The sequence below is a fragment of the Lissotriton helveticus genome, chromosome 7 (genome assembly GCF_964261635.1).
Source record: "Lissotriton helveticus chromosome 7, aLisHel1.1, whole genome shotgun sequence".
Lineage (NCBI taxonomy): Eukaryota > Metazoa > Chordata > Amphibia > Caudata > Salamandridae > Lissotriton > Lissotriton helveticus.
The window spans coordinates 824,904,782-824,929,776 of record NC_136068.1 but is presented as its reverse complement, the minus strand read 5'-3'; the positions used below and the strand labels follow the sequence as shown (position 1 = coordinate 824,929,776).

General features: G+C 42.9%; 1 protein-coding gene across 3 annotated transcripts in view; it reads right to left on the bottom strand.

The window, feature by feature from the left end:
* Window positions 1-10,148: 10,148 nt before the first annotated feature.
* Window positions 10,149-24,995, bottom strand: part of KLHL3 (kelch like family member 3) — a 574,547-nt gene continuing 559,700 nt past the window's right edge. For all 3 annotated transcript variants that reach the window (XM_078653303.1, XM_078653304.1, XM_078653305.1), the window contains one exon: window positions 10,149-11,284. In XM_078653303.1, coding sequence (XP_078509429.1) covers window positions 11,256-11,284 — 29 coding nt within the window. In that variant the 3' untranslated portion in view covers window positions 10,149-11,255. The remainder of the gene's footprint in view (window positions 11,285-24,995) is intronic.

Below are 24,995 nucleotides of genomic sequence, written 5' to 3'. Positions count from 1 at the left end.
CCCCCTGGGGGGTGCAGCATCCCTTTAGGGGGGGGGGCGCACACTTCACCCCACCACTTCACCTTCGCGCGTGTGTCTCAGCCCAGGCTGCTGCAGCTCCAGCTGCTGCGGGCTCGGCTGAGAGTGTCTGGAGTCACAGGTCAGAGGACTGAGGCGCAACAGGGGTTAATTCTTCCAGCAATAGGAAGAGTAGACATTCAGGGGCTCAAAGAAGGGGTGAAAAAAACAAAGCCTCGTTAATGCGAAATGGTCTTTTAAAGACCTGTGAAGTACTCGGGTGCGGCTGTTTTAAAGTGCTAAATTCAATTGAACAGATGTAAATTACAATTTACGACTGTGTTAAATTATTACAGTAACTCGATCCTGGTGTATTTGGAAGCAAGTGCTTCATGGTGAAGTAGGTTGCAGTTAATATTTGTGTAGGTGGAATTGTAGTAAGGTTGAAACTTGGGTATCATATTTCGGAGTTTATTTTTCGGGAATAATGCTTTTGCCGTTTATGTTTCCGCATGCTACGAAGACCACTCCTCACTGATTAGGCCATGCAGCAATCTAGGTTCTGGCCCACCTTTGGATCATGACTTTAAATCCCAGTCACAAAGGTAGAACAGAATTTAATATCAGAGTAAAACTTTGCTTTTATGCTTTTACCAGACTTTCTCAAGATGAGGGGCACCATGACGGATAAGGATGGGAGAAGACCGGAATAATTAGCACAGGTAGATGTTGGGTACAGAATTTATTGAAATGGAGACTTTTAAATTATTTGCTTAGCTTGAGTAGATGGCTTTCTGTCTGACCTTGGGTCAGTCTTACTATAGGACCCTGTTCTTCACAAAGTGTGTGATAACAGTACATGCATGTGCCTTAGCAGGGTACAGCAGGATCTAAACAGCCTGTGCAAAATTTGTATAAACGCCGCTGCAATTTTATGCAACTTGAGTTATCAAGTGCATATTATCTAATTTCTGTTTCTCCTACGCTTACACTGATCTCGCAATTTACAATGGTAGGATACTTGTTTTGTGCAGAATATGTCTTGCGAGAAGTGTGCAGCTGCATGTCTGCTGCGTCCGCATGTTCTGTGCTGGTAATGTTCACAATGTGAATTTAAAATCTATACGGAAAACACATTAAGCAGGTTTCTCGGATGACTTCTGTACCGAATTAAATACCTCTGGGCATATTTATGAAATTAGTGGTGCAGGGCAATGCAGCAAGCCACCTTGCTGCGCTGCCCTGTGTCACTGGGAAAGTGCAGGAATGTGCAGTATTTATCCAGCATGGTGCATTTTTATCCTTTTCTGTGGTGCTGGTGCCAATTTGTCAGCCTAGTGCCAACACAGGTACCCATGTAAGGGGCACCTTCCTGCACAAAAACAATATTGAGAGACTTTTTCCTTTTTCTATATGTGCTGCAGAATTCAGCACATATAGAAAGAGGTCTCATCATGACGCCTCTCTGTGGGAGCATATTTTTGAATCATTACCATGTTTAGAAGTCCTTGTAAATCTGGGAATGTGTAAAAAAAACTTGAGAGCTGTGTGGGAACACTCACCGCAATGCCTATAGAACATAGCTCTTCAAACTGTGGGGCGCACCCCCTGGGGGGGCAGCATCCCTTCTGGGGGGCGCGCACTTCACCCCTCCACTTCACCTTTGCGAGCTGGGCTCGACTGAGTGTGTCTGGAGTCACAGGTCAGAGGCCAGAGGCGCAACAGTTAGGGAGGGGGGCTAATTCATCCAGCAATAGGAAGAGTGGACATTCAGGGGCTCTAAGAAGGGTTAAAAAAAGCAAAGCCTTGTTAACGCGAAATGGTCTTTTAAAGGCCTGTGAAGTACTCCGGTGCAGCTGGTATGCCCAAAACTGTCTGTGTGTGTGCCCGGGGAAGCTGTCTCATACCGGGCTGACACACGACAATGCCCTTTGGGCGTTGCACACCTGATGTAAAGGCATTTGTATCCCCCAGTCTTAGTCAGAAGCCCCTTTATGGGCGGCACCCTTATCTGGTCAATATTAACCACTGGGCCCAGCAGCTACCTCATCCCTCTGGTCTTCACAACTGAAACTTGTCAAAAGAGTATGCCTTTGTTCCGGATTTCTCTTATCTCTGATCCACACTTTGGGGACCCTACTGCACCCACAGGGTGTGTCCGAACTGCGACCCTTTGCAAGTCGAAACTGGTCAGAGAGGAGGTCCAGTATGTTTTTTAAGGCCTTTGACATGGCTGCCACCACCGATTCAGATACTGTCAATTCTCTGATAAAATCTGTGTCCATAACATATCTCACTGTTGTGACCTGCCTCATGTACCCATGCTCTTCAGCCATGTCTGCGTGGAGTTGAGTGACAAAGGGGGACTACGGATTATCAGTGTTTAGCAATGCAATCAGACCCCACGGCCCTAGCTGCTGTTAGAACTTGCAGGGAGGGCAGAGATTGAAATGGGACAGCTCACAGGGGAGACTGCCCACTGGAGCTCTCCTCAAGCCATCTGACGTCTAAAACCGGAAGCATGGCAACACCTGGCCGGACACCACATAATCAATTTTTCAATTGTGGCAGAAAGCATGTTATGTGGAACTTCTTTTTCTGATATCTTGTTTAGGGGCAAGGATGTGGCACAACAGCCAGAGCTTATAACTGTAGAGCTGGGAAACCATGTTCAATTCTTGATGTCTGCTCAACATCCTGTGATTTTGGGTAAATCACGTAATTTCCCTGTGCTTACAAAAAATGAATGTGTGCTTATGTAATGTAAAAGATGCTCCTGTAAAGTTCTCCAATACCTTTGGGTCATGTTTGCACTATATAAAACTGCAAAAAATATATTACAAAATGTTGTGAGCACTCCTGTTTCAAGGCACTGCTTAAGAGTGGAGCTCAACCCAAGTATGGCAGAAGCAAGAATCCATCCACACATTGTCTCTGTGGAGAAAAACATGCACTCCCACACCTGTGTTTTGGGAGTGTTTTTGCTAATCTATCCTAAATTTTGTGTTTTATGTGAAAAATAAAGCACCAATGTAATTTTTTGTGCTAATTTGTTTCTTGGAATCTTTTCATTTGAACTTTAGAATAAGCACATGGACTACCAAAACTTCAGTTTACTAAACACTCTACCTTTATTTAATATTATTTGCCCAATACGACCTGGGTTCTGCAGGAGGGAATGGCCATCAATGATGCAGAGTGCCAGCTTTCAGAACTTTTAAGTGACATGGTGGTAGCGGTGGGGGGGCTCAACGTGTAAAAAGGTTTAGATGGGGTGGCTCGGCCGACAAAAGTTTGAAGACCTCTGGTTTAGTTCCTTTCTAGAGAACAGATCGCAAAAATTCATAGTCAACCAAACATTGACAGGTTCAATCAGAAATACAATCGGAATTCCGCAAGGGTCAACACTATCCCCGGCGTTATTCAATCTGTACGTAGAACCACTCACTGAAACAATACAAAGAGCAAACATTTCTTACCACATGTACGCTGTTGACACTCAGCTGTACATCAAAGTCACATTGACAGAAGAGACAGAGATCATGAACCAGGCACTAATGAGAACCATCTATGGGCTAACCAGCAACCACCCGAAGCTTAACTAACATAAAACCGCATTCCTGCTGATCACACCCCAGAAAAGAACAACAAGTATATTAGAATGGACCAACCTCATCACGGCTTTAAAGTGTAATCCAAAGATTGTTGACCACCAAATCCTTGGGAATTATACTGGACAAAAATGTGAACATGCTAGAACATATTAACACAATAGCAAAATATGCCTGGTTCCATTTAAGCTACCTCAGAAAACTAAAACCGTTCTTAAATAAGTCAGATCTCAAAACAGCAGTTCAGGCACTTGTCATATCAAGGATAGAGCATGGATGCACAACGCTGGCCGGGCTCCCCAAGATCTCAACAGCCCCACTGAAAGCTTGTCCTAAAGCGGCCACAAGACATATCTGGATCCAAAAAAATCAACCATAACACCCCTCATTTGAAAGCACTCAACTAGTTGCCCTATGAAGCAAGAGTTCAATTCAAATTGGCATGTATCATTCACAAAGCGATACATTCTAAAACACCAGCGTACCTAGCCCAGAAACGCACTCTATCAGGAGGTTGCCAGGTCTCCAGGAGCCACGCAGATCTATTACTGAAACCGGCACGTTTTCGTAAGAAAATAACTTATGACCGAGCGTTCTCCGGTGCAGCTCCTAGAATCTGGAACGCTCCCCCTACTAACATTAGAAGAATCCCATCCATCGCTGCAGCCAAAAAGGAAGCAAAATCGTTCTATATGAGTAAATAGCTCCTATAATTTCAACAGACTCGCTTTTGTCAACGGTCCTCCATTATCATATTCTTGCTACCTCGCATCGAACATTAACTTTTTGTGGGCTTGTAAATATGTATATTAAGCTTAATGTTTAGTTCTAATCATTGTACAATAACTGATGACATGGTAACATAACTGGTTTTGGAAATACAAATGTAAAGCGCTCTGATACCCTACACAGGGTCATGTTCGCGCTACAGAAAACACCAAATAAATAAATAGACCATGATGCTATTGTCCTACTGAAAGATGTACTTGTGACAAGAATCCTATTCTTAGGGCGTTAGGCTCCAGAGTTCCGCTATTTAAATATTCGGTGAACTGTCATCATATTCCGGTTTTGTTGGTCAATGTCGACCTCCGCATCAATTCGATGGAATTCAGGGCATGTATCAGCATATCAGAAGAAGCCTCTTGTTTCTAATTGAACCTGTGGAGCACATACATTTGTGCACTTGAAAGAATTTTGGATGAGCCCTGAAGAAGTCCTATATAAGGACGAAATGCGTTGGCTACACTGTGGAGAAAATAAGAATAAAGAATAAAGGAACATTCATAAAAAACTTTCAGCGAAGTTGTTCATTACTATTAGTGTGTGTTGATCAAACTCTTTTATATTCAGAAGATGACCCCTGCCCCCTGATATTGCTGATCTCTCAGCTGCCTTTGACACAGTCGACCATTTTATCCTTAGGCATGTCCAGGAGTCTTGAATGGGATTCACTGACAATGTCCTTTACTGGCTCGCCTCTTATCTTTCCAACTGACACTTATGTTCACATGGGCACTCCAGGTCACAAAAGAATCCCTATCACTTGCAAAAGAATCCCTATCACTTGTGAAGACTCTCAGGGCTCCAAACAGTCTACTGTCACATTCAACCTATACATGAAGCTGCTTGGTGCTCTTCGCACAGAGAACATCATCAAACTTCACCAATATGTTAATGCTGCACAACTCTCCTCTGCTTCAGACATCCAACACCTCAAACACTGCTTGCACATCATCCAGACTTGAATGTCCAGCACCTACCCAAAACTCAACCCAACCAAGCCAGAATTCTTATTTGCCATTAACAACTAACAATATACTGTACATACCTGGCTCAAGGTCATGAACCTTTACGGCTACGAACTCGAACTATCACCGAATACAAGGTCACTTGGATCCAATCTGGACACCACCTTCGCCTTCAAAGAACACATTGCCAACAAAACTAAATAAACAAAGACAGCCTTGTACCAGCTCTCTCTTCTGAAGAAATTCAAACGGTTTCTTCCAGAAAGCAACTTCTGAGCCACTGCTTAAGCCCTCATATACTCATATCTGGATGGTAGTAATACCCCACTCCATTACATCCCAGACTCCACACAGGCACCCTTTAGGGGCAACCTATACACTGCAGCCCATCTCATCCAGGCCTGAAGAAATAGGATCACATCTCCACAATCCTGATGGAACTCCGGACTTTCTTCACAATCAGCAGCATCACTTACAAGGCCATCACAACCAGCACCTCTGCTTATCTTGAAGACAAGCTGACCATCTCTGGTGGTTCTCCGCACACCCGCAGCCAGGACTCTATCAGACTGAGACTAAAGGTTTAAAAAATAAAAACAAAAAATACCTCAGGCCTTTTTAATAATTGCACTGAGGATCTGGAACAACATTCCTGTATCCATCAGGATCTGCCGCAACGCAGCTTTAATTTAGGAAAGAGGTAAAGATACACCTGTTTAAAGAACACTATATCACAATGCATTAAACGTCCACAACCCAGCTTCCTATCCTATCAATTGCTATTTTTATGCATGTCTTTGACCATGTATATCACTCTGCTGCCTTTCGAGTAGCATTAGGCCTAAGGGATGGTAGCGAGCCACAGTGCATTGCGGCCCAGCTCCTCTGCATGGCCAAATGTCCTCCATCAATGTAGTGTTTGTCAAATACTAACTCCCAAAGCGGGAGCTTGTTTTTGAACAAGTAAAAAAATAGATCTCCACACCCTGGGAGTTTTCTACCATGGTTTGGGGGTCATTTTAGGGTTGAGCCTGTGATAGCATGTGCTAGCATATGCGTCTTGCTTGCGTGGCACTCGTGTATCCAGAAAGGGCTTGGAGCCAGCCCACTACTTATCATCTGTTGGCTTGAGTGGCACTCTTCTTTACAGCCTCGTAATTCATCAAGGCAAACCTAACATAATTTACTTTCCTCTCTGTGGTCACACTGCTGTCTTTTGGCTTCTATATATCAATATCAATATCCCGGGTGGGTACCCCAACCATCATGTAGGCGTGGCATGTTGTGGCTGCTGCAGTGGTACCCAGATTTTTGAAGGCCTTTGCAGTGACGTAATGAAACTTGAGGGGCCCCCCTGCAAAGTACAAGGAGGAGCCTCTCTCCGGATAAGTGCTCTCAGGCCATGGTACTGTGCAGAGGGGGCTCCCTGGAGCTCGGGCCGCACCGCAGGGGCTGCTGGGGCCTCTGTTACGCCACTGGGCCGTTGTGCTCAGCCATTTACATCTGAGAACTCTTGAGTGGGGCAGGTGTGCATGGACTCAGCATTATTTGGTTCTACCTTATTTGGAATGCATGAACCAGTGGGCGTGTGGGCTTATCATGCATTATTAGAAAATAAGCAAATAATGTGGAAAAAATAAATAAAAGAGAAATAATAATGAAACATGTAGATCAATAAAACAACAAATAATTTCAAATTATAAACCATTTTATTGGCTTTAGTAAAGACTTGTTACAGAGCAGATACATCAAGATAAATTAAGGTGACTCAGGTAATCGGCCTAGCAGCCCATAACATTAATAGTGCTTTCTACATCGCACTGTGGGTGTGTTGCCTTTTGTTTGTATGGGTTGATTCAGTTAGTTAATGTTGCCTTTTGTTTGTATGGTTTAACTCGGGTAGTGTTGCCATGTGTTTGTATGGTTTAACTCAGTTAGTTATACCTGCACCAAAAGACCCCTCATTTTCTATAGATTTTTTGACAGACTTAGCAGAAACAGAAGCTTGAGTGCAGCTAAGATATTTCAAGACAAGCTAACTTAATTAGATAGATAGCAGGCTCTGAGCTGGGTGTTTAAGAAGTATCCACAACACAACATCAGTTAGCCAGCTCCTAGGCGTAATTCTTAATTTTTTTTTTTAAATGGTCTGGCTTTCGGAGAGTCCTAGGAGAACTACACTTAGAACAAAATGAGTGGGAGCCATGTTCCCCTTTTCAGCAAGCAAATATCCCTCAAGGGCATACTGATGGCATCAGTACCTGGGCATGCCCATGGCATACGTGCTTGGGCCTCCTCGTGTAGTGAGCAGGAGACATGGTGTGCTGCATAAGTCGCCAATCTTTTGAATAAACTTCCTTCATGTTATTACAACTTATTGTAGCATTACATCGGCAATTTCTGTGAAGTGTCTGTAGTTGCATGTGTCCACATTTCTGCCATGTTCTCATGCTCCTCAGGGAAATCCCATGAGTACGGAAAAGCCATGTGAGATCTGAATATTTTGGCTGCCGTCTCGCATGGCCTCCTATGTAAACCATACCCACAAGATTCTTGATGCTTTGCATTGAGACCCATGATGGAAACTGGTTTGCTGTATGAGAGTTCGAGAGGAACTGCTGTGGATGCCACAGTATACCATTGGTGCTCCTACTCTGGATCTGGACCACGCGTGTATTAGTGTGATTCACTGGTGGGCCTCTTATTCTGAAACTGTGTTTTCCCAACGCCTGACGCGGTAGCTTGACACTCATGCAGAAGTGCATATTCCTATGATTGCGTCATGTGTGCAGTAATACCACTGTTTGGAGGGATTATGCTCTTGGTGTGTATATTAATCAAAGCTTAAATATCAGTTCTGACGTGTCATGATGATGCGAGAGCTACAGAACATTTTTAAATCTGTCAGATCTGTTACTCTAAGAACGTGCAGCATTCGTACTTCTGTGTTAATGGATCTGCTGCGCTAACTTGGACCTTCACACGACAACAGCTTGTGGTTTAGAACTCTCCGAAAAGACGTTGTTTTACAACCATGTTGTGTGAGTAGACATATATTTTGAGTACAGAGCAATATGGTATGTTGGAATGGAGCAAAAGCTTATGAAGAAACAGTTCACGTGCAAGTTTATAACAAGGCTGTAAGAGAAATGTGTGAGGCTAGCATTACTGGAGCAATGAGGGGTCCTCCTGAAAACTAAATCTGCATTTAACAAGGTGCTGCAGTTAATCAGTTAATAAAGTTTTAATCATTTTTGTGTGTGACAAGTCTGAACGTGGTTCATCGTATTTCCTTAGCTGCAACAGTAAATTGTTACTTTTGTTTCTGTTTCAAACTCTGCATGAACCCTTTATATCTTCTAGTCTCTCGCCTCATGCAGAAGATGTGCAAAGGACAGAGTTCCTAAGTGAGTCCGTCCATTGGGTTTCATTCCTCTTGTTGGATAAATGGAGCAATTCATCCACACTTACCAGAGTGCATTTTATGACAATTCTAGTGGCCTCCATGTTTGTATTTCTTCACAGGCGAAGGATGCACACCTGTATGTTTTGAATATTATTTTAGTTTGTTTTCGACCCCTTCCGTATGGGTCACCAAAATTGACCCCGTAGTCATCCAAGCAGTGATGGTTGTGTGATCATGGGGCATTGTTGGTCCACGCTATCATGGATCATTGTTGGTCCATGCTATCATAGGGCATTGTTGGTCCACGCTATCATGGGGCATTGTTGGTCCACGCTATCATGGGGCATTTTTGGTCCACGCTATCATGGGGCATTGTTGGTCCACGCTATCATAGGGTATTGTTGGTCCACGCTATCATGGGGAATTGTTGGTCCACGATATCATGGGGCATTGTTGGTCCATGCTATCTTGCGGCATTGTTGGTTCATGCTATCATGGGGCATTGTTGGTCTATGCTATCATGGGGCATTGTTGGTTCATGCTATCATGGGGCATTGTTGGTCTATGCTATCATGGGGCATTGTTGGTTCATGCTATCATGGGGCATTGTTGGTCCACGGTATCATGGGGCATTGTTGGTCCATGCTATCATGGGGCATTGTTGGTCCACGGTATCATGGGGCATTGTTGGTCCATGCTATCATGGAACATTGGTGGTCCATGACATCATGGGGCATTGTTGGTTCATGCTATCATGGGGCATTGTTGGTCCATGCTATCTTGCGGCATTGTTGGTCCACGATATCATGGGGCATTGTTGGTCCATGCTATCATGGAACATTGGTGGTCCATGACATCATGGGGCATTGTTGGTTCATGCTATCATGGGGCATTGTTGGTCCATGCTATCTTGCGGCATTGTTGGTCCATGCTATCTTGCGGCATTGTTGGTCCACGATATCATGGTGCATTGTTGGTCCATGCTATCATGGAACATTGGTGGTCCATGACATCATGGGGCATTGTTGGTTCATGCTATCATGGGGCATTGTTGGTCCATGCTATCTTGCGGCATTGTTGGTCCATGCTATCTTGCGGCATTGTTGGTCCACGATATCATGGGGCATTGTTGGTCCATGCTATCATGGAACATTGGTGGTCCATGACATCATGGGGCATTGTTGGTTCATGCTATCATGGGGGATTGTTGGTCCATGCTACCTCTGTGAACTCAATGAGCAAAGAATAGTTTTCCAACTGCATGTTGTGGATCTTGCGGAAACATTGCTATGATTGAGTGTAGAAACATTCAATAAAATCAGAGGCTTATATACAACGTCCCTGCAGACTGCAACTATACAAAGTACACAAACAGGATTATCGTACAATAGTTACATTGTTTTATTTGTGCAGAAAATGCACAAACAGATTTAAATATTTGCACAATATACACACACGCAGGACTTGCTTTGGAGTGTGAAAATTACTTTAAGGGGGTATGATACACTGCAATCAAAGACATATTAACAGGTAATCTCAAAAAATATTTTAGAAATAATGTTATAAAAATCTGTACATCCAAATGTTAGCTCCAGAGCTAATTCTGATTGTATGAAAGGCAATCTTTGATAGAATCTTGTTCAGATTTAGTTATACAAATACAATTAGAACATTTCAACATTCAAACATTCCAAAGAAAACATATTAAAAGTATATTGCTGCAGTCTGTCATTGATAACAAAAGTAATTTCGAATATTGCATAGCAGAAAATGAGGTCATTTATATGCATATAACACTGCCACTTTTTTCAATGGGAAAACGTGCCATTTGCTATTAATAAATAAACGCTGGTTCGGACCACGACCACAAAACACTAACCGTTTACCCTTCATAACAGAAATCATACAGTAGAACTTCAAGAATTTCCCAAAAACTGTGGCTTGCAAATTGGTTTAGTGCAGTCAACTCGGTAGATTTAAAGTAACCATTCTTTGTAAGCACATTTGCTGGATTTGGAAAATTGACTTTTCCTGCTATGAAGTCCTCCTACTGGCCTTCAGATTAAATATTTATTTATTTTAGTAATATCAGTAGTAGAGAAATACAGTATATTTCACCCACATGCCCTCATGGAGCATTTTTCTGTGCACTAAAACGCCCGTTCTGCAGCATGGGTAAAACTTGACGGCACTCTGATGGCACCTTAATTGCTGAAGGAAACATACATTGTTGCTTCAAAAGACGCGGAGTCCACTGCGTAAACATGTATGCTCTGTTCCCTTAGCACCAAGTCTGTTCGCCACAGGGTTTTCACATTTCTTTAGCATCCAGTGCAGCGGGATGGCAGAGGTAATTCCCTACAGTATATGTACACTTGTTACGTTATCCAGTTATAACAGTGGACGCGGAACAGTCTCTCATCCTTCCTCTCAGGGCTGGCTGGGTAGAACTCACTTCATGTGCACGTTACTTCTTCAATGGCCTTTTGGTCACAATGGTTTATCGATCACAGCGACACCTGTTTGAAAAGTTGAAGAAAAACACAACACAGCGTTAGCTTTGGTATCTATGAAATCGGGACTGGAAAACATTTACGACTGTTAAAACAGTATCATTGGACTGGAGTAAAATAATTCTGTACTGTAATGATACCCAGGGTAGAACTGGTCAAAGTCGGAGCAGCTTTAACAGAGTCCCTTCACCTCCGACTGTGCCCAACATTGATGGACCAAACACAATGTCTGTTGTGCTTGTAAGAGATACTACATGTCTTAGATCAGAAACTGACACCCCCTAATAAATTCACAGATCAGATATAGCTGTCTTCACTACAATTCCTGCCAATATGCCATTCCTTTTGAAGGAATCCATTACACCAAGTGACAGGTTAAGCAAATCTTTCACTGCTTAGACAGTTGTCAAACATACTAAGCAGCAGGCCGCTTTAGTTTACTAGACACCAAGGCGTTGTGTAGTGCGGCACAACACCAATTCATTTCACACATGCTATTGTAAAAAATTGTAGAAAATGCGGTTTGTTGGACCATATTGTGTTGTACACTCGTTATTGTATCTATTTGTGGACAAGAAATTAATTATACATACGTTGGCAGGAAAATATGACGCATGATAGTTATTGATTGGGTAATTAGAATGCATCCATGCTGACTACCAAAGCTAATATTTTATTTAACACAATAGTTCACTTCCACACTGAAGTAGGAGGCAGACGGTCTGTTAGCCAGGGTTATATGCGTGACAGAACCGGTTTTGACAGATTCTGAAAGCAATCGCTCACGTTCCATTCTGGAGAAATTTCACCGAGTTCTAACTTTGGAGTGTAGAAAAGCTGTCCTCTCCAATAAACGACACCGCCATTAAGTCAAAAGTCAATTATATGTGCTGTACAAAGGAGCGCAGAGTATTGATCAGCTTAAAGACAAACATTTGTTTTTTAGCAAATAGCAGATATGGCCGTAATTAAAACGTCTTGCAGATGCAGTAGGAGAGAGCAACAGGAGTATGATGCAGAACACTTGTGTCCTGAGCCGTGGGAGATTGGTTTTAGGGAAAGAGTCTTTAAGTATGGCTTTACTTAAGTAGGGTTGGGTGTCCTCCCAGACTGAACAGATATTACAGATGGCACTGAATAATCCATTGACATCTTTTGCATTGGACCTTGCCAAAGTGTATGAATGGATCTCAGCAATGCATTTACTAGCTTGCATGGGCACAGGAGCAGCTAGGAGCTGCGCGGTGCAGCACTGGTGAGGTTAGAATGGAGATCTGGGCTTACAGTCCAGGTTCCAAAGGTGACTTTTCCTATGTGACAGTTGAAATTGCCTCTGTTCTGAATCTTATAAGCTCTAGCAAAGACCCACTGTTAGTAAGAGAGGGACATGATATGACACCACTACTATGAACGTCGAGGCTCATGCAAAGTGTATGTACACTTTTGTAAACAATGTATGCGTACCACCAAAAGAGACAAGTGCTTTGAAACACCACTATGAGTCTATGGATGTGCACTGCGGCTGACATAAGGCTAGCCACAAGAAGGCTGAAAGCTTAGTACATTAGGAGAGCTGCAAGAGTATACCTGATAATGTCTTGTTCAATTGTGATACTTTAGGGTTCTCTTATCAATTCCACTCAACTCTAACACCTTTGTGAAATGTATTCACCTTGCTAATCTACGGTATCTTTTTTAAGTGGATAACAGGCCCCAATGTTACACAAAATAATTCCAAGATAAATTTGGCCTCCGCTGGCATGTGCACAAAACTACTTTTGATTTGTTTAGGAACCCCCAAGATGCTTTAAAGTCAAAAGAATATTCTGAGCACCCTGAGTGGTACTTGAGGAATTTAGGAACAAAGTCGGTAAGACATGTATGGAGAGAGAAATGAATGGTATATCAAACGATCCTAATAAAAGTGTAGGAGTGTAGACAGGGGAGTCCTTGATGTCTGAGTGAAATAATTATTTAGAAAGACACAGAGTGTAGATAACTTGTGTGGATTGTATTACTTCCCTTGGCCACCAGATCTACAAGGCTAAAGGAAGAGTAGACACAAGGAAATATATGACTCATGCTGCAGACATGATTTGGCCTGCTCATCACAAAGCCAAAGCTACCAATAACATGTACAACAATTCACCATTCCACCTACATTGAAATAAAAACAGGGTAGATACAGTTCAACCCCCAATACCAAGCTTAAGGAGACAGAAGCTCCCAGTAAATCTTGGACGTTTGTGTCGGTCGTCTGCTGCCAAAACATACTAAAGTGTGTCTCAGACATGTATGTGGCCCATGTATCGTGCACATATGAATAAGACTTCTTTCACGGTCTGTTCTTGAGATGTGCACCTTCCTGTACCATCAGTTAATCTGGGGAGTAAACTGAAGCTGTGATCTTCCTGACACAGAGACCTTAATTTAAAGAGCCCATGAACTTTCACACAGCCACCCACATTTATGAGCTATTCATACATCCTAATACAGCCCAAACTGGCCAAAGTCAGATGCATTTATTAACTAAAGCCACCAAGAGCAATATTAAAGCCATTACAAACGTAGCCTCTGCAAATAGGCCCATCTGACGGGCTGAGGGATTGTTTCCACACAGCGCTATCTCAATTATGCATTATAATCTCCACTGTAGCCCGATTGAATCATCAGGGGTTAATACAGCTAGTGTTGAGGGGAGACAGTCCCTGAATGTGGTAACTATAAAACCCCACCTGACCCACTCACTGGCATCTAACAAGGTAAGGGCACAACAATCAACCAGAGAGAATAGCAGGGAACCCAGGTTGTTGTCCTGGAACCTAGCAGGATTAAGGTCAAAGATTGCCTGTGACGACTGGGTGAGGCTGATAGATAGCTATGACATCTTCCTCTTCCAGGAGACATGGGCAGTCGACACATTTCATAGAGTAGGATTCACCAATCATAGTGTAGAAGCTATTCCATTGAAAAAGGGTCGTCCAGTGGGTGGTCTAACAATCTGGATTAAAATTGATTTGGGGATCTATATCAGTAAGCTTGATTCTGATAATTCTAACCTAATGACCGTGATCCTGAAAGATACAAGCTTAACGAAATCTGTTCTACTGGTAAATATTTACAATAGGTTTGCCTCACAACACCAAGATTCTCCAACTATTGTGCACTTAGATAAGATAATTGAGAAGGAAAGTATACACCATCATATAGTAATAGGAGGAGATTTTAATGTAACATTCGAGCCTTTAGAAGTTACTAAAAATATTACTGATGAAGAAGACCTGGAACTGGGCATTCAATCCCTGGGCCACGAGAAGCTAGCTAAGAATGTTTAAGTGGCTCTTCAAGTGTTTTCCCTTACTTACAAATATGGATTACGAGCTGTGAGTGGCCGTCCGATCTCAGACATCGGTCTTCACCATACCTACAAGCGGGTGAATTCCAAAACAAGAATAGATTATTTCCTGATGGACATACAACTATGGCCAAGCCTTATTGATATGGGGGGGTCATTGAGAGGAATGATAGTGACCATAATGCACTCGCTCTAGAATTAAAAGAGGTATTTGGTTCCCATTGTCCATCTGCGTAACTAAATTCCCAGAATCCCACTGATACTAGCAACAACAAAAGAATGATTAAATGGCCACAAAAAAGGAAAAATGCAGAGTCCCTGTCAAAAATCTATACCATCGTAGCCAATTTTCTGGTGTCCTTAGGACCTAATAACTTGGACTTGCAAACAATTGTAGACGCTTTTAGGATTTTATTAAGCAACATCAATACATTCTTTTACAAAAGCTCTAGCAGGAACATAATCACAAGGTCCAAATCAAAAGTGTGGTTTACTGGTGACTGTAAATTAGCATGCCGGTCTTTGATGGGTGCAATAAAATCTGTCCAAAGAGAATCCATTATTAATCATAGAAGAGCCTATAAAGGCCCAGAATGAGGCACATAGGAATTGGCATCAAGGGCAATGGGAGACCTACTTGCTGCGGCTCAGACTAGAAATTATTCAGACTTTTGGCACCTAATTGCAAAAGGGACAAAAAGTTTAGTTGTGGAAGACTGTTTTCACATCCTCCCACAGGGGAAACATCGTTTACAACGCGGTGTTTACACCGCACTACCTTTACCACGCTGCCATTACAACGCAAGTCGTTACTACGACTTGCGCTGGATGGCGCTGTTGGTTAAGGAATATTGTAATTTTATATTCCAACACCTTCCCTACTGTTACGTGGGCTGGTGTTGGAATATAAAATTATATTAATCCTCAATCCGCACCCTCCAACGCAAGTCGACTTGCGTTGTAGAAACCGTGTTGTAAAGTACCGCGATCTAAAAGATCGTGTTGTACTGACATACATCCTCCCACAGGTTTGGGGGGATCACTTTTCTAAATTATTTACAGGACCAGAGGAAAGTGAGGCAGCACCCAGGGATTTCTTTTTCCAGGAAGCTGACACTGTGTCTTTTATTTTCAGTAGAGGAAACACACAAGGCCATCATGACCATGAAGTGGGGGAAAGCCCCAGGCCTAGATCTATTACCGGGTGACCTTTACCTCTCTGAACCACAAATATGGAGTGTGATTTTAAATTACACATTCAATGCCATATTGGGTGGAGCAGAGATGCCAGATACATGGCTGGACGCGGAAGTCGTGCCCATCCACACGAAAGGAGTAAAAGCGACCCGACAAACTATAGGCCGATAAGTCTTATCGATATAGCACAGAAAATATTCCGTCGGCAATTGCTGAAGAGAGTGAAGGAATGAATTAGTGAGGGGGATTTATTATCACCACTGCAGGCAGGGTTTCGAGAGAAGACCAGCACTGTTGATCAGTTGCTCCGCTGCCACTTGATCCTGTGGAAATATGTAAAAATAGGTAGGGTCTCTATACGTGGTGTTTGTACATCTAAGGGCCGCTTTGATTTGGTACCACGGGGAAAACTCTGGACAGCTTTGAGTAACCTTGGGTTACTACCAAACCTTTTGCAGATCCTTATCAAACTCCACACAAAAAATTATGCCCAAATAAGATGGGGCAACAACAGAGTATTAGGAGAATAGGGGTGAGCCGCAGAGTAAGGCAAGGATGCGTTTTGGCACCAACATTATTCACGCTTTATATAAATGGCCTGATTGATCAGCTAAGGGATTGTAGGGGTGATACCCCTAAGCTTGCAGGATGTGAGGTGCCTGCCCTACTTTTTGCAGATGACACTCTGCTTATTTCAAGGTAACCGATGGGGCTCCAAAATCTGGTGGACCAATTTGGGAGGGGTTGTGAAGAACAGGGGCTGGAAATTAATTATTTAAAAACGAAATTCATGGTTTTTCATCGGCACAAGTCTTTTAATCGAAATATTAAACTGGGCTCAACTGTGCTGGAGGAAGTTAATCAATTTGATTACTTGGGAGTGAGATTTGTTAACACACTATCGTGGGGGCCCCAAATACAAAAAAGTAAACTCTCACTACAACTAGTGGGATCGGCCTTATGTACAAAGCTAAAAAAGTCAAGCTTCAGTTCGTTGATCCCATTCACCCAAGTGTATCAGGCAAAGGGGTTAGGGGCAGCGCTATACGGTGAAGAGTTATGGGGCCATGTAAATGTAGCAGCCACTGAGAAGGCCGAAAATAATTTTATCAGATCAATCATGGAACTTCCCCGTAACGCACCACTTATTCCCAAGCGACAAGATTTAGGAATGAGGAGCATTTCTTATGTAATCGCCCTTCAACCATTAGTCTATTGGATGTGCATATGATTCACCGCTACCCTTGAAAGAGTCAATTCAAGACATACTACTATTAGATACCAAAGGACTTATTGAGTGGTTTAAACACATCAACACATGGTTGAGCAAACTTGGTATGTTTGATCTGTGGCTTACCCCTAGCAAATTTGAAAAAAGAACGGTAATCCACCTTAAAAAGAATTATTGGAACCATGTCATGGTTAGCTGGCTCAACAAGAGTTCCTCAATTTTAAAGATAACATGCTACAAGAGGAATTTTTAAATCAAATAGAGCGGCCCCTTGCTAAAATATGATACCTAAAATTTAGGTATGGTATTTTACCAATTAATAGTTTTGTTAGCATTTGGAACGGGGATGATACTTCACCCTGTTGTCCTGTGTGTGATCCAGCACTCGAGTAAGAAACCCGTTTCTTGTATTTCTGTTCGATGTTTCAAGAAACAAGAAGAATATAGCTAAACCCCATTTGTCGGATTTTAGCAGCTACCTGCTTAAATGAGATCACTAGAATCCTGAAAAGTGACACCACAGAATACCCGGTCTTCACTCTATCTAGATACCTGCTCTATGCATGGACCATACGAAGCAGGACAGTAAAAATCATGCATAAAACTAAATAGGCCAGGCTGAAGGATTTATAGTGCAAGGAAGACTGTGATAATATGTAGAAGACATTTTGTATGTATTATACTTGATGGAATTTTTCTTTTTCAATTGTTATGATCTTTAACGTGATCAAATCAATTAGAGGGGTACAATCCATTATAGGTGTACAGCATGTATAGGTCAACTGTTACTGCAACACGATATGGATGAATTTGTTTTTAAACTTGTAAATATCTTCACTTTAGCACAAGTTTTATCCTTGGTTTTAAATGGTACTACTATCATGTATTTCACTAAAATGTCATAGTAACTTAACCCAGATCTCTGAGACAGTTAGCCCCGGTTTCCTTAACCAATCACTCTTCTCAATATGTTTTCCCTTTTTTCAATGAATTGTAAACGATGCGCTTTTATGGTTATAATGCAAAATCGAATAAAGATATTTACTACTACAGCCCAAAATGTATCCACATTCCCCCTAAAGTACAAGGCATTATATTTGTGCACTGCATGCAGCTGAAGATGACACTACACAAAACATGATGCTCACAAACCTCTTATATGTGATAAGGCATTATGCAGTTGCGTGGGCACACAAATCTGGTTCTATAAAGCAACAAGGCAGGATCTACTTTATGCTGTGTTACAAAAACAACCCTAAATAAATGTTTGTGACAGTAAACAAAATGTATATCCCCAGTTGTCTTGGGCAAAGGCCATGCCTGGGCGGCTCCAACTCAAAACACCTCCCACATATACCGAGAGCCCAAAAATTAATTTACATTGAAATCTAAATATAATCAGATGTTCGTGAATATCATCCAAAAACTTCAGGATGGTCAGCTGCAATTTCGGAAATGTTTAGCACGTCAAAAGGTTTGCAAACATCCTAGAAACAGAGAATAAAAAATTGTGTGTCCTTCACTAACATGTCCAACGTACACATTTAGGGCAAATGTGCTGGCAACAACTGTTGCATCCAGAGAAAGAAGTAAGAAGTAACGAAAAAGAGTACAATGCTCTTGAACCAAACAAACAATTTACTCACTCACAAGTCAAAAAGATTATTTATAAACACTTTATTTCAAATGAACATAACTTCAATATAAAGTCCATGAACACAAAAATTTGGGAAAATACAGCTCTAACTTTCCTTCCTTTTTCAGCAACCTATTACAATAACGACCCTATTACTCAACATCACTCAAAATTAGAACTACCATATTCAAACCTTAAAGAAATACCCAGGAAAAACTTAAAGTTAGGGGTGTCAGTATTGGGCACAACACAAAACCTGAGCATATGTGAAATTTCAAAGCTAAGGTACTACTGTAACCCCTTTTTACCGCCATCATGTGTGTAAGGTGGTAAAGGAGATGTGATTCCATGATCACATGTAGATGCAGTAATGTCTTTCATAATGTCAATAGAGATGTGATGTTACTGAGGATTACATCTGAAACGTCATCTGTGACATACTGTATGAGCTCATAAGCAGAGCATTGAGGGAGTATCATAGTTGCTTAGCACACCATAATTAATGAATTGCAAGGCTTTTACATTTTGGATCATAACCAAAATATCAACTGAAGTGTTTAAGGGAATATACATAAATGTGCATGTATCTCTCCATTCACATGACATTTGTAAAAAACAAAAATCGTGTTGAAGCCTTACAGTAAACTTTATTCCATATGCAAAGGAGAGGGCATGAGCAAATTCTAATACTATGCCAGCTCTTTAATAAGCTTTAATAAGCTGCATGTTACAGAGACCCCAGCCAGCTACAGCAATCTTTAACAGCCAACTGAGTTAGAACTTTCATAAGCACAAATACACCCTAGCTACCAACTGGGCATTCTAATAGCTGAGGTTATTACTAGTGTACAGAATACCACACACAGCTTCCTTTTCAATATTGTTTAACATGAGAAAGAGGGTTTCCTAATAATATTTGCAAAAATAACAAAAATAATATTCAAAATGGAGAAAAAATAGTGTATAAAATAACAATATACTTTAAACATAGTCTTTCAGACGCAGAGCAGCCTTCTTGACCCGTTGTGGTCTCAGCCAGAACACTCCTTTAAATGAGCATTATCCACCACAGCACTACTTGCACCTGGACTCCACGCATGAGGACTTTTGATTCACCCTCTTTGAGTGATATCTGGCTACTCTGTTCGGATTCCATATTTTATGATCACTTGTTCTAACGGCATTTATAAACACTTTGATAATTTTTAGAGGATAACTGAACTTAGAAACTTTATTCCCTTTTCTACGAGATATTCACACACTTTCTTCTTAAACTCACGCTCACAGTTCACTCCACTCACAACAGCTTGTTGCAAACTTTCCTTCAGCACTTTTATATATCATTCCACTAAACCATGCCTTTACGGATGATAAAGTGCTGAGTTTTTTTTTTATACTTTATGCCTCTTGCCCTTATGAACTCCTCCACAACACCAGATATGAACGGACACTAGCAGAAATTTGTGTTTTAATGGTTTTAATGGTTTTGTAATCGGTGCCTGGGTAGTCATTTGCTTCTGGCCTGGTCCTTAGCTTTAGGTCCTTACTTTCTTTGTGGAGCTTGCTTCGGGTAGGCTGCTGAAGGTGGGACAGTATGGTTGATATTCACGATAAGGTTGTTGGTGAAACAGACATGGTTGATATCTGTAGGACTGGAAACCTCCTCTATAGGAAAATTGTACTCAACCTCTGATCCCTCAAAATGACTGATGTTGTCGTTATAGAATACCAAGTGACATGGCAGTGTCGATATCTGCTTTAATTGGCTGGAGTGCTTCACCAATGTGTTTTCCAAAGAGTGCTTCTATGTCATAAGGTATATAGAGTATTTTGCTTCTGCAAGTTGTCTAAAGCCTGTTGTTGTGATGTCTAATGCACAGTCAACCACTTCTAACAATGCCTTTTCTCCTTGCAGGAGAATTTTCTTAGCTTCCAACTGTTTATCTTCGGGAAAGAACTCAATATACACACTGTTGTACAACTACATCTTTTGATCATAATGCCCAAGAATAGCTAGGGCGTTAGCTGCTCTTACTGTGGTTGACACAACGGTGGAAAACCTCTTGCCTATGTTATAGAGACGTCTTCCTTCCTGATCTGTAGGATAAGTGCATGGTGCAGATGGATTTCTTGAACGGCACTGAGCTGCTTGAATTACTATGGAGTCAGCATTAGGATGACCAATGAGACAACTTAGAGTGTTGCCTGGTGCCTTATATTTCTAGTCCATACGAGTAAAGATTGCTGACACAGTCGCTGGGTTTTTCAGTAATATAATTTCCTCATTCCAGATTAAGTATATTATGGAAATTGCTTTCACTAACTTTTGAGATGCATGTTTAAAGTCATTAAAAAAAGTCACTTTCTTGAACTGGAATGGGAATATCAAATCTTTTGGATGCCCTTTCCAAAACAGTTTGAAACCCTCCTATAATGTCCAGTGGCGAGTTCTAGCTGGCTGAGGCGTAAGTGGTGGAGAAATACGATCTAAATAATCACATCATTGAGATCCCTTATCCTGGTCGACCTGCACCTCCCCTTTCTCTTTGCATCATCTGAATATACGTCTTCCTTCAAGTATGGCGGGATCAGTTTTACTTGCGGTGTTTGATTTTTTGGGACTTGTACCCCAATGAGAGGTTCTATGTATGGATGGCTGAACCTATGGAGAGTGTGGTACCACTGATTCCTTTGGAGGTGAGGACTTGGAGGTACCCGGCAACCTTTTGTGGTAATCTGCTAACATAAATCTTAAACTCTAACCTGTGCTCTAGAAACTTGCATCATCTCTTTTTGATATGTATAATCTTGTACTAATGGTTCATAATCGTGAAAATATTGAGGTGGTGTAGCCTTTCTTAACTCCTGGGTGTCCTGGGTGCGGACGCACGCTGCATCTTCTAGCTAGTTGTGTGATTTAACTTGTATGCTGGGGGTGAACTGCATTTTCCTTTTAAACTTCGCTACAATCTTTTTTAAAAAACAGAAATTATTGCACTATTGTGACTCACCTGCACCCTGACCCGAACTGCTCCCCGGTCTACCACGGGTCCTTATCCCGGTTGTGTGGAGGGAGTACCGGCCACGACATCATTGAATTCCCCTCTTCCGGGTTGGAGATCGGAGAGGGTGGAATCCCGCACTCTTATTTAAATCAATGATGTTTCTTTCGCGCAGTGGATGTGCGCTTCATCTTCTAGCTGAGTGAGTGATTTAACTTGTATGCTGGGGGTGAACTGCATTTTCCTTATAAACTTTGCTACAATCTTTTTAAAAACAAAAATTATTGCACTATTGTGACTCATCTGCACCCCCTGACCCGCACTGCTCCCCGGTCCACCACGGGTCCTTATTCCGGTTGTGTGGAGGGAGTACCGGCCATGACATTATTGAATTCCCCTCTTCCGGGTTGGAGACCGGAGAGGGCGGATTCCCGCACTCTTATTTAAATCCCTCCCGAGCAGTGGGCGCGCGCAGCGGGTGAGCTGGCGGCGCGCCAAAGGCAAGCCCGTCTGCGCCCGTACGAGCCCGTTCGGGGCCAGGGGCCATACATTATGCCCGTTTTTTTTAAACATATTCCTCATCAGAACTATAACTACTGCAAGGAGCTGCGGACATTAGTCCTCGTACCAAGGACAAACTAAACTCACTTGGGATTTATTCACAGGGGAACCCCTCTCCTGCTATTCCTTTAAAAGCTACTGACCAAAAGTCTCCCTTGCACAACAAATGTTCAATAGCTCCATCTAGCCCTATACATCAGGTGCAAAAAGGACTACTAGTATGTTACTTGAACACACGCTCTATGGTAAAACACCACCATGAGATATTCTATCTACTGGATACTGCTAAGCCAGACATCCTCCTTCTCTCTGAAACATGGCTGACAGAGGACTCAGGCCCTGACATTCTCGCGGCACTCCCTGATGACTATCATATCCTTCAGGTAGATCAACCTGCAGGGAAAGCGGGAGGAGGGGTGACAGCCATAATCAACCAGAAACACAAATTCACTGCCCTGACCTCTTTAGGCATCCCTCTAGTCGATAGCCTTTCACTAAAATTTGAGTCTCATGATCTCTCATTTATTTGTGTGTTACTCTACAGACCCCCATATCATATGCCCACATTTCCCCAGTTGGTGGGTGACAGGATAGCTGAGTTGGTGGTCAATAACTCTCGAGTCTTAATCGTGGGGGACATTAACTATTGGCCCAATGATGCACATGAAAGCCCCTGCTCTATCGAATTCACCGAACTTCTAATGGGAATGAACTGTACTCAACACTCAAAAGTCACCACCCATGTCAAAGGGCACACCTTGGACCACCAACTTGGATATTTCCCACCTACAAGTGGCCCCGTGTACATGGTCGGATCACCATCTAGTTACCTTTGTCATCCCCTCTGTCCGTCCTCACACCACCCCTCCATTAGGCCATTTCTTAGCTAGAAACTGGAACAAAGTGGATATGGAGGACCTCTGCTCCTCATTAATTGCCTCAGCACCTATTGCCGTGGAGGAGTCGCCCCATATTCAAGCGGCAAATATCAACACCTGGTTGGACGGGGTTAGAGACAGCACAGCACCTCTGAAGAAAGTTAAAATAAAGAGGCCCCATGATGCACAACGCTGGTTCTCAACAGAGCTGAAGGCAAAAAAAAAACGAACCCTGAGGCAAGCGGAACGCAAATGGCGACGCAATTACTGCCCTAATCTCAAGGCCATTTTCATGTCTCTATTCAAAGACTATAAAAAACTGATTCTTCAGACTAAGGCTGAGTGCTTTTCGGCCAAAATACTAAACTCAGCTAATAAAGCTAAGGAAATCTTTTCGATAGTTGATGAACTCTCTAAATTAGATCGAGTTATTGCGAAACCTACTCCTCAATCTTTGTGTGACTCACTTTATCACTTTTTTATTAAGAAAATTGTCACTATCAAGGCAAGCATTCCTAAACCTATTGACCCTCTGCCTTTTTAGGGCTCGGCCTACATCCCATGAAGTGGGTGTGGCATCAGAGTCCTTTTGAGAGGACTTCGAAAATCTAACCTACGAATTCCAGAGAAGCGCGTGAATTTTGTTCGTTATTTATGCCGGCTGCATGGCAATTGGCCCTCGCATGGCTGTGTTTTTACAAGGCAGCACGCAATAGGCCATAGTCTGTAGAGTTTCTCCACTTCCTGCATATTCCGTGCGGGCACGCGCAGCAGAAGGCTATAATTCATCAATTACCAGCTGTCAGGGCCGCGGTAATTGAAGCCAGATGCTGGGCACGCATTCAGCACTCTCCAGTTACTTGCATTTTTTTTTTTACAATACGATCGCTTTCGCGATCGGTTGAAGTGTCGCTTGCTTTTAACTTCTGGTTAGCAGATGACCGGGCTTCACAAGCATTGTTGTGAAGGTGTGGCGAAGCCGTGTGACAGACTCTAGAGCCTGCGCTTTCACTGAGTGCATGACTGTGAAAGTCCATTTCTCACTATCATCTTTGTGGACTCAGCTGTGAGGGTTTAACTCGCGTGTGTTCTCTGCGTGCATGAGTAGGAAGATGCATCTCATACTACCTCTGAGTGTACCACTGCGAAGGCACACCACGTTTTTGACCCTTGGGGTCACAGCAGTGGGGGCGCATGTGACGTGTGTGACCCTTGGTGTTGTGGAGTCTGGGCAGTGAGGGCGCATCTCACGTGTGTGACTCTTCTGCGCACGGCGGCGGCTGCGGAGGCGTTAGTGCACATCCTCGTGAGCTCGGTCTGAGGCGCAGCCCGTGCTTGTATTATCTCGTCCCAGCCCGTGTGTGTGGGTTTTGGGAGGGCAGCACTGGAGGGTGGGGAGCACTATCATCTTTGTGGACTCAGCTGTGAGGGCTTAACTCGCGTGTGTTCTCTGCGTGCATGAGTAGGAAGATGCATCTCATACTACCTCTGAGTGCACCACTGCACAGGCACACCACGTGTTTGACCCTTGGGGTCGTGGGGTTACAGCAGTGGGGGCGCATGTGACGTGTGTGACCCTTGGGGTTGTGGGGTCCGGGCAGTGAGGGCGCATCTCACGTGTGTGACTCTTGTGCGCACGACGGCGGCGGCTGCGGAGGCGTTAGTGCACATCCTCGTGAGCTCGGTCCGAGGCGCCGGCCGTGCTTGTATTATCTCGTCCCAGCCCGTGTGTGTGTGTGTTTTGGGGGGGCAGCACTGGAGGGTGGGGGAGCTGCGGGACACGAGGCGGTTCTGTGGACAGCAGCCAAGAAACCTGTCAGGTGAACAAACATGGAACCTCTTTGGGGCAGTCTGACG